This window comes from Carassius carassius, chromosome 47 (genome assembly GCF_963082965.1).
Source record: "Carassius carassius chromosome 47, fCarCar2.1, whole genome shotgun sequence".
Taxonomy (NCBI): Eukaryota; Metazoa; Chordata; class Actinopteri; order Cypriniformes; family Cyprinidae; genus Carassius; species Carassius carassius.
The window spans coordinates 3754925-3768554 of record NC_081801.1 but is presented as its reverse complement, the minus strand read 5'-3'; the positions used below and the strand labels follow the sequence as shown (position 1 = coordinate 3768554).

At 32.0% G+C, this 13630-nt stretch overlaps 1 protein-coding gene across 1 annotated transcript in view; it reads right to left on the bottom strand.

Annotated features, from left to right (window-relative positions):
• Positions 1-1085, bottom strand: part of LOC132130104 (AP-3 complex subunit beta-1-like) — a 58238-nt gene extending 57153 nt beyond the window's left edge. The window contains exon 1 of the mRNA XM_059541756.1: positions 713-1085. Coding sequence (XP_059397739.1) covers positions 713-864 — 152 coding nt within the window. The 5' untranslated portion in view covers positions 865-1085. The remainder of the gene's footprint in view (positions 1-712) is intronic.
• Positions 1086-13630: the final 12545 nt, after the last annotated feature.

Genomic DNA, 13630 nt, shown 5'->3' with positions numbered 1-13630 from the left:
GTGGGTGCATTTACATAGGTTTTTATTTACAAAAAAAAGCTTCATAAATTCACAGACACTTATGCTAGAGAACTATGCTTTAAAATAATAATAATAATAATAATAATAATAATAATAATAATAATGATTGGTTTGTAGAAAAAACAAAGCAAAACTCTCACACAAGGCATGTTTGCAAATTCGACATAACTCTTAAAATCAAATTATGTCAGACAATATCTTGTTGACATCTTTTGAAACAATGAAAAAGACAGAAAAACGCACGTTTAAGTTCTCAAGACATACAATTTTATATGCATTTTAAGATTGAAAAGTAAAATTGTAAGTGTCAACACAAAACACACCCTTAAATGTACAATGACAGATCTGTGAACTAACCCAAAACTCTCTCACACTGGCCTTTAAGAAGAACTCTGAGGCTCATCTTCTCTCCATGCAAATATTACACAGGCAGTTGATCTTGCAAATGAAGTATAATAGTTCCAAGTTCCAACCTAGCGTTTAACAGCCCAAATCAGCAGTTCACAAAAAGAAGGCGTGTCCCTTCAACTTATACTACAGTGTCACACAGAGCAGGGCATCACCTGACACCCAAACATACACAAACACATCTTCTTCCTAGGCTAGAATACACTTTTCTCACAGTAACCGCTGTGGAAACCGAAACGCATGTTAATGCAGATCATGTGAGCGTGTGTTCCGGGTGTCTTACTTCTTGTAGTCGGCGCTGAAGAGGCTGAAGGCGGCCCCGCTGCTGCTGCTGATGCTCGCGGGGATGCTGCTGTTCTCCTGCGCCGCGTCCACACCGGACTCCACCGAGCCCTGCTCGTTATACGACACACTGTTGGCGGACATCCCGAGCATTTACTCGATTCACACGGATCACAACAGCACGCGACCTTATTTACCCTCCGATAAACGCAGATGTGCTTAAACGATGTTGCGTTTCTACTTTCCGCTGAATGGATCGAAAGAAAAAAACTTTTTTACTCCTGACGTGCAACTTTTTTTCCTCTTCCACGCAGAGTCGGAAGTGAGCTGGAGTCACGTGACCGTCACATGACAGCAGCGTGACGAAGACCAAACACACACACACACACACACGGTGACGGTACAGCGTTTCAAAGTGCATATGGAAGATATATATTAATTTTTAAATTTCCCCTGGGAGTCATAATCATTTATTTTGGGAGTGTCTCAAGACCCAAATGTTTTGGAAAGAACTCAGTATTTACTTACAAAGAAAGACTATGATGTCTGTTAACCTTGAAGAAATTGATGTTATGTTAAAATGTTTTTCATTGGATGGTGACAGAAGTGTTCTGTTTATATTTGATTATTTATAATAATTGCCCATTACTATATTCATAAAGTCAAATGGAATAAAAAAATGCCAAATTTTGAAGAATTCAAAATAGATATTAAAATATATGTAGAGACAATATCCAAAAGCAAAAACTTGAAAGCAATACAAACTATACAGTTGTTTAATAGATACAATTTCATGTAAAATGCCTTTTTTCCACTCTCTCTTTTGTTTTCTCTTTTTTGGAACACATGATAGGTAAAAATGTGTAGCCTGAATGCACTGTATATTGCTTTGGATAAAATCGTCTGCTAAATGCATAAATTTAATTTAATTTAAATTTAATATATTTTTTTGTATTACCCCTGCCATGAATGGTTGTACTCTGGTTTGTAAATAGTCTGTTCTCGTTAATATTCAATAAGACACACACACACACACACACACACACACACACACACACACACACACACACACACACACACACACACACACACACACACTTTTTTCTTGTTCTGTGACTATTCTTTCCATTTAAAATATTTTTATTCAGCTTTATAATTTAATTTACTATCGTATTTTTATCTCGTTTTATTATACATTTATTATACATTTTATATTTTTTTATAACAAATTATATAACAAACATCATTCTTTAAATAATTTTTAAACAAAGCAAAAGTTAAATATAACTCTTAAATAAAAAAATCTTGGTATAAATGTAAAAAAAAAATTGTTTTTATAAAAAATTATTTTACGTGAAGTACTCCATATCAAATAACACAATTATTATTCGTTTACAAATAATTCTATTAATGTAATTGAATAATTCTTAATAAACACTTGTATTAATATAACTAATTATATGTAATTTAATACTATTAATATATATTTTTCAACAAGGTTTTCAGCAGCGTGACACACATTCGTCTTCTCTCTTGTTCTGCGTTAATTTTTATAAATTTAATTATTTTTGTATTTTTATCTCATATTATTATTCTCATTAACTGTTTCTGTTTTTATTTATTAATAATACTATTTCACGATCCTAATTAATTATTAAATACACCCCCCAACGTTTTTTCTTACTCTTTATATTTTTGTATATTTTTCTTTATTAATTATTAACGGAGCGTTAAACTTTCTTAAATGATAGATGTAATATTTTTAAGCCCCTTACAAAAAGTACTGTGATGGTTATTATGACATAATGATTTATCAGATGCCAATACCGTGCATAGATAAATTATGTATAATAAATTATAAATTATGTATAATGTGTGTTATTTTTTTCCATATGGAGTACCTGAAACCCGCAGCGATTCTCATAATAACCTGCAGATGGCGATAAATCCCGGTTTAAAATATTAGTACGTGTCCTGTTTTTTGTCACACGTGTTGCTGATTATCTAAAATTATCTAAAAGACCAAATTTGTTGCTACTAAATATATATGTCAATGTAATAAATTGCCCATTTCACTTACATATTTTATATTTAAGTAAAAAAACGTGACTTTTCAAGTTTTTTATCTGCAAAAAACACCCTCACACGCTCAACACACTTCTTTACTTCACCTCTTTCTTTTCTCCTGACTTCCACATGTTTGACCTTTTCTTTTCTCCTCACCTCTATTTTCTTTCTTTTCTTTTCTCGTCATCTCAATAAATGACCCTAGAGTCACCTTTACTTTGTAAAGCGTTCGGAGAGGTCAAGAGTTACTCTTTAAACTGTAGCAATCAGCCGATTGTTGACCAGAGCTGTACACATGTATGTTCATGAGTGGTTTTGAGGATCGTTTAATCTTGTAATGTTTGTAGAGCAGATGGCCACAGGTCTGACGGTCTCGGGGTCAGTTAACAGACACGTTTACAGTGCTTCGGGGAAGACAACAGCTTCAGATTTCACTGTGGGTCATTGTGACATCATCGATTACCTCAAAATAATTCCTGCTGACTGTAAAATATCGGAGGTTTAAGGGTTCATGAAGACAGACACACTTAGCAGAGAGAAAGAGAAGGAAAATATAGCTTTATAAGTAACTGAAAATATTATTTATGCCTTTGATACAAGACAAAATCTTCAGTGAGTTCGTCTCTTTTTATGGGCAAGAATAAAAAGTTAGTTTATTTCTAGTAAATCTGCAATCCCACACTTGCAAACCTCAAATTGTGCAAAATGAAGCCCAGTTCTGTCAAAAATAGCAATCAAATAACAATTTTTTTAAAATAACAAAATAACTCTGTATTATATACGTTTTAAATTCTACATTAATTCTTTAATGTATATTTTTTATATGAAGATTAAAAAAATATTTTAAATATTAAAAACATATTTAAAGAATTGAAATGAGTGCACATTGATCACTAAAATAATTGAATTATTATATTTTACAAATAATTATAATATATTATAACAATATTTTATAAATGCAATTTAATAAAACAATATAATTATTCAACCATATTTTATTATCTTTGATTTAGAAATATAAACACTAAAGAACCAAAACAAAAATTAACCAGACAAAATAAAATAGCAAATACACATTAGAAAAAATATATGCGTACAATAATAATTATTTAAAAATATATATTTTATTGTATAATATATATTTATTCACATTAGATACAATATATTCTTCATATAATCCATTTAAAACTTTTATTCCTCATTTCATCTGCTATTAATCAACAAACACACATCTGTTTGTCATGGAGACTTTTATTTTACCACTTTCAAGCTGCACAAATCAGACCAAATGTCTTTTCTTTCAGCGAAAGCACTCCCAGTTCTTTCAGTTTATTTGTGATGAATTATAATAATCTGGGTATTAATTTATGAAAATACACTGAGCAAAAGTCAAAAAGTCTAATTATGTAATGAATTTATATACTGAGTGATTTTCTTGAAGAGTGTAAACATTGTGACGATGTTCTGTGTTTTTGAGATAGTTATTATTAATGCTATTATAAAACAGTCCGTCACTGCTGAAAAAACTATTTGAATTAAATGAAATATTAACAATATAATAGTTGTTCATCATAAAAGTGTTGAACACTGAAAAATACATTTAGACATTTTTTGGACATGATTTGGAAACATACTCTCTGCAGGGTAACATAGATATGCTTTTCATAATAGAATATTATAGAGAATCACGAGAGAGAGAGAGAGAGAGAGAGAGAGAGAAAGGAACGTTCTCTTTTTCAGGAAGAAACAGGAATTCCATTTCCTGATATTCCCATTCATGCTTGGCAGTTTGTGCCACAGCGATCCAACTTCATCCAAGCTGGAAATATAAACAAGTTGGACATGTTTTTGTTCTTTTGTCTTTCCATTCAATTTGTTCCTTTTCCGAAAGTAGGGGTTTGTTTTTCTATAAAAGAAGTGAAATATGATTTCCTGATTATGTGAAGATTTTGATAGATTTATTGGTCAACTCAGTGAAAAGTGAGATTAGTTTAATTTTTATTTTGATGTTTTGTCCACAAATTCTAAAAGCTGATCCTAAATGTGTTACATGTGTATTTCAGATTTAATGTGAGGAAATTAACATTTTCAAAGTCTTCTTTTTAGGCAGAACAGGTCTTGATTTAGACGTTGGATTGATACGTAAAGATGAGATCAGTGTGTGTGTGTGTGGTTGTGTGCGCTGAAGTGTGTTTAAACAGTGATTAGCAGCTGAATGTTCCTGAATTGTCACTCAGAGAGAGGTGAAGCAGAGCTCAGCATTAACCCTTTATCTGTCACTCAGACCTCTGACTTCTGCTCTCTTTCCTCCGTCCTCTGTGGAATCTCAAGATTGTCCCGTCAGTTCATTCATCCTCCAGCAGTCAAGCTGTAGAGCTAAAAACACTAAATGAACACTAAACACTTCATTATGCACACCATTACTGACTACACAATACAACTGCATACTTCACGTTACAAAGAAAACACAATATTTGCAGCACACATTAGTAAAAATACACTAATAAAATAATAGAAAATACTGCATTAAACTAAATTTGCTGCACACTTGCCATACACACAATAATGTAAACCTCTTAACTCATAAGGGCTAAAACCATCATTTTAAATACTGTCATTTATAATAGTTAAAAAAAATAATAATAGTGTATATATATATATATATATATATATTTATACCGTGTATATATATATATATATATATATATATATATATATATATATGTATATGTATATATATATACCGTATTAATATGTATATATATATATATATATATATATATATATATTTAGATAAGTTAGAGTAAGAGTAGATACACAAATGTTGTTGTTTTATCTTTTGACAGCCGTTCAAGAATAGTATTTTATTCTGACGTAGCCTATAAAAAATTTGAAATTTTTTATGACTCTGTACTGTATGTTTCCATTTTCTTCCAATAGAGGGAGTAATTAATGTATATAGTTATTTGTAGATCAGCATATTTATTTTAATGTTCCAGTATTTATTTTATTTAAAAATTTAAATTCTTAAAATTATTCAAACTGATTTACACAGGTTTAAAAATCAGGTGTCACTGAATTTGCATTTAGTTTAGTTTTTTATTTATTTATTGAGGAATTAAGATGCTGATCTTTTGATCTTAAATCTGCTCCTTTGGGAACAATGATTTTTCTTTGGGCTCATCCGCTGCACCTGTCCTCCCTCAAACACACACACACACACACACACACACACACACACACAGAAAGTGAGAGGGAAACCACTGTTCCCAGCAGAGACATGGCAGAGAAACACATGAATCTTTGTGTCCTGATGATAATGAAGTGCAGACGTCGGAAGTAAGCATTCGCTACAGATAAACCTACACACCTGTTAAACACATGCACAGAAACACACCGACTGTCAAACAACATCATGAAGATCTGCCCTGAAAAGAGAGAAAAGCCAAAGGCTAGACAAAATTATTTTAAAAATGTAATTTGGACACACCAAAACATTACGACTTGCTAAAAAACAGTGCTTCTCAACTGGTTTTGCTTCAGGACACAGATTTCATAGTTCATTTTACAAACATGAAACAGTTAAAACAAACATTGAAAGAGGGACTTTAAGAAAGGCTCTTCTGACCAATAAGAAACCATCTAGCAACCACCCAGATCACCCTAGCAACCACAGAGTTCAGTTCAAAGGATGGTCCTGACCCGGGGTCGAGGAGACAGTTTCAGGTCACATGCAAACACTGCAAACTTAAACATTTGGTTCTCTCTGATGTTTTGAATGTGATGAATTTGGTTGATACCAAAAAAGTAAGAACAAAAACAGGTAATGCTTTCTATATATATATATAATGCCATAAGTTTGCATTATTTTTATGTTTTCCATCATGTGTTTTTTTACTTTTTTGTATATATTATTTGATAATAAATGATAGAAAATTATTATATTCATATAGTAATGTAAAATAAATATAATCTTATATATATATATATATATATATACACAGTATATATATATATAAAGTAATGTTTTGCACTATTTTCCATAATTGTAATTTTTTTTATCTTGTTTTAATAAAATGCAAACACGCATTTAAAATTATGTATTAATTAGAAAATAAGTAAAGTCAAAAATAAAAATATATATCCTGTGGATAGCTATCTACCTACGGTAGATATGTTTTTATAATTAATAAATGAAATAATTTTAATAATATAATAATGTAAAATAAGTAAGTTTTTGTGCTCTCTTTTGTTTTGTGCTATTCATTGTATCTGCTCAAAGGTCAGACAGATGGATGGATATTGTTTCATAAATAATAAATAATATATATAAAAGATTTATAATATAACAAATATAAAATAAGTAAATAAGTATGTATATATATATTACATTATTACATCATTCTGTTACATTTTGAATGATTATCTCCCTCAACTATCTCTTCTTAAATTCTGACTGCTAATAATGAATTAATAATGGGAAAACATTGCAAACGTTGACATGCAATCGTTCAGGTCTGATGGGACGACTGGAAAGATGATGTTACAGGAATGTATCACACTTCTGCTGAAAACAGAATTTTTTCTTCATTGTTGCCATGGAAAAATAAAATCCATGTGCATACACACTCGCTCATAAAGCACATCCCAGAATGCAGCAGGGAAATGATGTACAATGGACAGGATGTGGTGAGGATGTGAGTAAGTGTGCATAGAAACTTTAGGGAGTGGGAGAGAAATGCCACCCAATAACTAATATCATCAACAGCCACCGGCTAAATTTACCTCATGGTCAAGTGACCTCATGGCCTACATCCTGTCCCGTCTCGTGGCTCTTTTACCCCTGACAGGAAAGAACCATGCAGCACACATAAACTTTAGGTGACCTTCGGCGCCCTACTTTCCCTATCGGTAGACGTCGTGCTCATCCAGGCCTCATGAGCACATGATCTCAGGGACAGGAGTGTGTGTGTGTGTGTGTGAGTGAGTGATTAGTTTTACATCCTGAGGGCCATCAGACAGGATTTCACAACCCCGTAATTCTTAAGAGTCTCTCTTTCTTATGATCTCTCTGCTCTGTTGCCTCTATTCAAAATGATCCATATGAAAGTCCATGTAGATATTGAATGTCAGGCTGATATTAAAAAGCTCATAGTTACGTGATTTTGACCCTGCAGGTTTAAAAGAACAAGATGAATGTGACAACATGTAGAAAGCAACTCCATAAAGCAGCAACAGGAATCTACAGGGGTGCAGACAGAAAGAATAAAGCAACTTTGATCCATTATTATTAATATTTCAATCGGTGGTAAACATTAAAAAACTGATCGTTCCGGTCGAGAACTTTGCCAAGCTGAAGTCGCAGGTCAGAGTTTACTAAACTTGAACTTTGTAATGCAACAGAAGACAAAAGTGCTTGCGTTTCTAGTCTCCCGTCTTCACATGCATATCAATGGAAAAATATTCCAGCATTAGTTTCATGCTTGAATTTAGCTTGTAATGAAAGGCGTTTCCTCAGTATTTTGTATTAATGTTACCTACTTGTTCAATAATAATAATAATAATAATAATAATAATAATAATAATAATAATATAGAGTTGAGTAATATACAAATAAGACATATTTTAATATTTATAAGTAGAATAATTTGCAATAGTAATAATTGATATTATTAAAATTTGCAAAATAAACTATTCATGTTTTTAATATAATCTATTTAATATTTAGAATTAATATAATATATATATATATATATATATATATATATATATATATAATTAACACTCAAAGTCAAGCTACAGAGAAAGAAAGAAAGAAAGAAAGAAAGAAAGAAAGAAAGAAAGAAAGAAAGAAAGAAAGAAAAGATGTGTATAAAATATTACAAATAAATTATAAAAATGTTATATTCTATTTATTATTTATTATAAAATATAAATATTTTGTATAATCTTTGAAGTTATGGAAAATATAAAAGATTATTGAATTTTCATCATTCAAAACAGTATAACATAATAACATAAGTAGATAAATCACTCCACAGTTACAGAAGAGTCACTATATGCATTTCATGGAGGAGATTTTATGATGACTGACATTAGTTAAATATTTTCTCAGGCACACATGATTAGCTAATGAAGCACATGGATCGGGTTCAGAGGCAGCGAGAGAGTGTGTATCTGTGGGAATATGTCTGTTTTAAGGTCTTTGCCATCTGGGTCCACATGCTGAGAGCAGGAACAAAAGGCCAAGAGAAGGAAGTTACGAAGAGAGGCGAGCCAAAATAAGAAGTGAAAAGAAAAACAGCAAGAGGGAGAGAAAGAGGAATAAATAAATAAGAGGTGGAGCTGAGACGAGACGCTACGACGTACACCTGACAACACAGAGTCACAGAACACCACCAGCACACACTCCCGTAAGTCCAGATCTGTTTCTGTGCTACTGTTAACACAGAGTAAATCAACCCTCTCCCACACAAACACAAGCACACTGGACAGAACAGAGGTCGTTCTCCGCAGACCAAGCATGAAGGGTGGATGTGATTGTGTACAGCGGCCCCAAAAATGCTTAAAGGAAAAGTTCACCCAAAATTAAAAATGTTCTGAAATTACTCACTTTTAGGCTATCCAAAATAAGTTTGATGAGTTTGTTTCTTAATCAGATTTGGAGAAATTTAGCATTATATTACATGCTCGTCAGTGGATCCTCTGCAGTGAATGGGTGCCGTCAGAATGAGAGATAGCATCTTATAAAAACATCACAATAATCCACAAGTAATCCACACCACTCCAGTCCATCAATCTATCAATTATTGTATTGAAAAACTGTTTTTAAGAAAAGAAATAATAAAAAAAAATCCATCGAGACATTTTTAACAAACTGTTGGTTGTGGCTAAAGTAAAGAAATATGCACAGATCAAACACAGTTTACAAGTGAAAACAGTCCGAAACTGTTCTGGTGGATTTTGATGCGAGAGGACCTCAAAGGATGGACTTTTTCACTAGACTCATAATTTGACCAGATGTGACTGTTTAAAGTCTTAACTATGCATTTGTTTCTTACAAACACAGCTTTTCACTTCACAAGACGTTAACTGATGAACTGGAGTGGTGTGGATTACTTGTGGATTATTGTGATGTTTTTATCAGCTGTGTAGTCTCTCATTCTGACGGCACCCATTCACTGCAGAGGATCCGTTGGTGAGCAAGTGATGCTATATCTCTCCAGATCTGTTCTGATGAAGAAACTCATCTACATCTTGGATGGCCTGAGGTTGAGTAAAGTTTCATCACTCTGAGGTCACGGGATGTTTATGCATCTAAACAGATTAAAGTCTCTTTGTGCAATCTCACATTGATGATAAAATAATAAAACATCCAATGTGATTTGTTTTCTCCATGATGTCACCACCGTTCTGTGTGTTTGATTGCGGTGTACCACAGCCATTTGCTTTTTTTGTAACATTAGTAGCGTGTGTTTTGCCATCCTGCAGTGAAATACCATCCTCTGCACGCTGTCTGCTTAATACTTCTTCAAATAAACTGCCTTCAGGTTCTTCCTTCTCATGCTATACCAGTGACATGTTTAGTACTGCTGATATACTATTGCAGTACTGAGTTTTTTTTTGTATTAATTTTAGTTGTGTTTCTGTCATTTCTCATTTCTTTAGTCATTTTTGCTCACTACTTTTTGTTAGTTTTACTATATTAATTAGTGTTAAGTTTTAGTTGTTTAAGTACCTCATCTTAAACTAAACTAAAATGAGAATGAGAGCTGAAATAAAATGTTTGCTTTAATTTTTTTCATGGTTAATGATAATAAACCTGATGCTAACTGCAACAAATTCCCTCTTTTTAAAGTGATCATTTAAACATGCAAAATATTTTGAAGAATGGTGGCAATCAAACAGCTGATGGTAGCCATTGACTTTAATAGCACTTTTTTTTTCCATACTATGGAAGTCAATGGCTACCGGTAACTGTTTGGTTAGTGGTTACCAACATTCTTCAAAATATCTTCTTTTGTATTCAACAGAAGAAAGAAAGTCATACAGGTTTGGAAGAACATGAGTGTTAGTAAACAATGACAGTTTTCATTTTTGGGTGAACTATCTCTCTAAACAGGAGATGATGTGGAATTGAAAGTTCAGCATATCTGTGCTGGGTGTGATTCAGGATTCCGTATTGTTGGCCATGCAGGAGGGCAGCAACGCTGACATCACTTCCTGTCTTTGTTCCTTGCATTATTTTCCGGCTTTGGAATGTAGTTCCCCAGAGACTTGATTGTAAAGGCCCTGAACAGTTAATTTGGAAGTTTAAACTCTATGATCATCATTTTTCATTCTTGTCCACCTCATTTGAAGCATACAGTTGTCATGTAAAGATGAAATATGGTGTTTGAGCATGTGTTTAGGTCAACATGACATGAATTTTTCAGCATTCATAGTCTGTGTGAGAGAGACGGATCTTTCTCTGTAGGAAACGTCTGTCAGCACTGAAGTGCTTTGAGGGTTACTGCACATTTTCCATCCAACAATAAAATCACTGTGTTTGTGTGTGTGTGTGTGAGAGAGAGAGAGAGAGAGAGAGAACACAATTCCTTCTGTTGAACAAACCAACAAACCTTCAGCACAACAATTTTATTTATTTTTTTTATTTTTTTTGCATTTTAACATGCATTTAACATTACGTCTGGTTATACATCTAAATTCCAATTTGTAAAAAAAAAAAAGTAAAACAGGACACAAACTGGACTTTGGAAGTGCTTCACACTATATGAAATGTATTCTAAGTTTGTGTGACAATTTACAGCTTGGGTTTAGCAAACTTAAAACAAAATAATGTTTTAATGTAAATATTTCATGTAAATATTTTAATGTATTATCAAAAGTGTCACACTTTACAGTAAGTTCCTATTACTTACCGTTAGTTACTGCCTTAACTACATTTTGCAATACATTTGTTAAAGAATTAATATTTGGTAACATTAGTAAAAAATACTGTTCATTGTTAGTTCAAGTCCATTAAATATTAATAGTGCATTAGTAAATATTGAAAAATTAACAATAACTAAGATTAATAAATGCTTCATAAGGATTCATCGTTAGTTGATGTTAACTAATGTTAACAAATAACACTAAACTAAACACTTGAACTAAATAGTTAAATACTAAATAATTTAATAATTCATTCACACAGAAACAATGAATCACCAGAAGAATCATTTAAAAATGTAAGATAAGTTAATAAGTAAAGCACATGCCAGTGTTATTTTAGTATCACTGAATCATAATTTGAATGAATTTTTATTGTACATTTTGTTTTCATTATATTTTTAGTTTAATCATTTTGAGTGTTTTGTCTTTTTTAGTTTTTGTTTCTAAATATGTCTACAGTCATGCCCAAAAATATGGACACCCTTGGTAAATATGATCAAAGAAGGCTGTGAAAATTAATCTGCATTGTTAATCCTTTTGATCTTTTATTTTAAAAAGAAATCATAAAAATCTAACCTTTCATTGGATAATAATAACTTAAAATGGTGGGAAATTTCATTATGAAATAAAGGTTTTTCTATAATACACAATGATTTCTGTTATTTTTAATAATAATAATTTTAATAATAATAAAAGATCAAAAGGATTAACAGTGCAGATAAATTTTTACAGCCTTTGATCATATTTACCAAGGGTGTCCATGATTTTGAGCATGACTGTTTATAGTTGTATTTGTATCTTAATTGTTAATTTGTCTTAGTTTAAAATCAAGTTTTAAACTAAATTAAAACGAGAAATATATCCATGGTAATTAGCTGAAATAAAATAAGTAATAACATTTAATTTTATTTCACTTAACATTTATTTCAAGTAACAACATTTTTTTAAATGGTTTAAGAAATAATCCTGGTACATTCTCTCTAGCATGAGCTAAAACGGTAAATCATGTTATTTGCTTTTTTTTTATTCATATAGTAAGTTTGAAATAATAACACTGACACCTTAAACTGAAAGCACGTTGAGACCATCAATACTAACGTCACAAAAACACACTCACAAACTGTGCTTCTAATAAAGTCACAAAACCAGGGCGCCAGGTTCATTAAAAACGTGTCAGAACTGTCACTATCTGTGACTTTCTATCAGCAGAACTAAAATAACTAAAATAATACACATGCACACACACACACACCTGGGGGTGGGAGATTATGGTAATGCCCAGTATACATCATAAACACAAACACACAGATCAGCTGTTTAAGTGAACAAAATGCATGACATTAGGAGTTAGGTCAAGCTGATATTTGCATTTGAATTCTAATGAACCTCTGATTGGTTCCTTATGGAACTCATAACAGTGCAGACAGCCAATCATCTGTGAGAATTAGCATTGAGATGAAACGCATGACATCTGATTCACTGGGTCAGCAACTGAGCTGCAATGACATGCATGAATGAAAACTGAGCAGCCAAACTCCAAACACATGTTTGGAATGAAAAACTAACTATTAAATATGAAAGTGCACTACCACTGAAAAGAGTGGAGTCAGTAAGATTTTTTATGGGGGGGAGGGGGGGGGGCAAGTCTCCTATGCTCAGCAAGGCTGCATCAATTTAATAAAAATGCATTAAAACCTTTAAAAATATTACATATTTGTACAACTTAAAATGTCTGTCTTCTATTTGAATATATTTTCAAATGTAATTTATTCCTGTAATGCAAATCTGAATTTTCAGCATCATTACTCCAGTCTTCAGAGTCACATGATCTTCAAAAATCATTCTAATGATTTGCTCAAGAAACATTTCTGGTTATTAACATTAAGTTGTGCTGCTTCATGAAACTGAGATACATTTA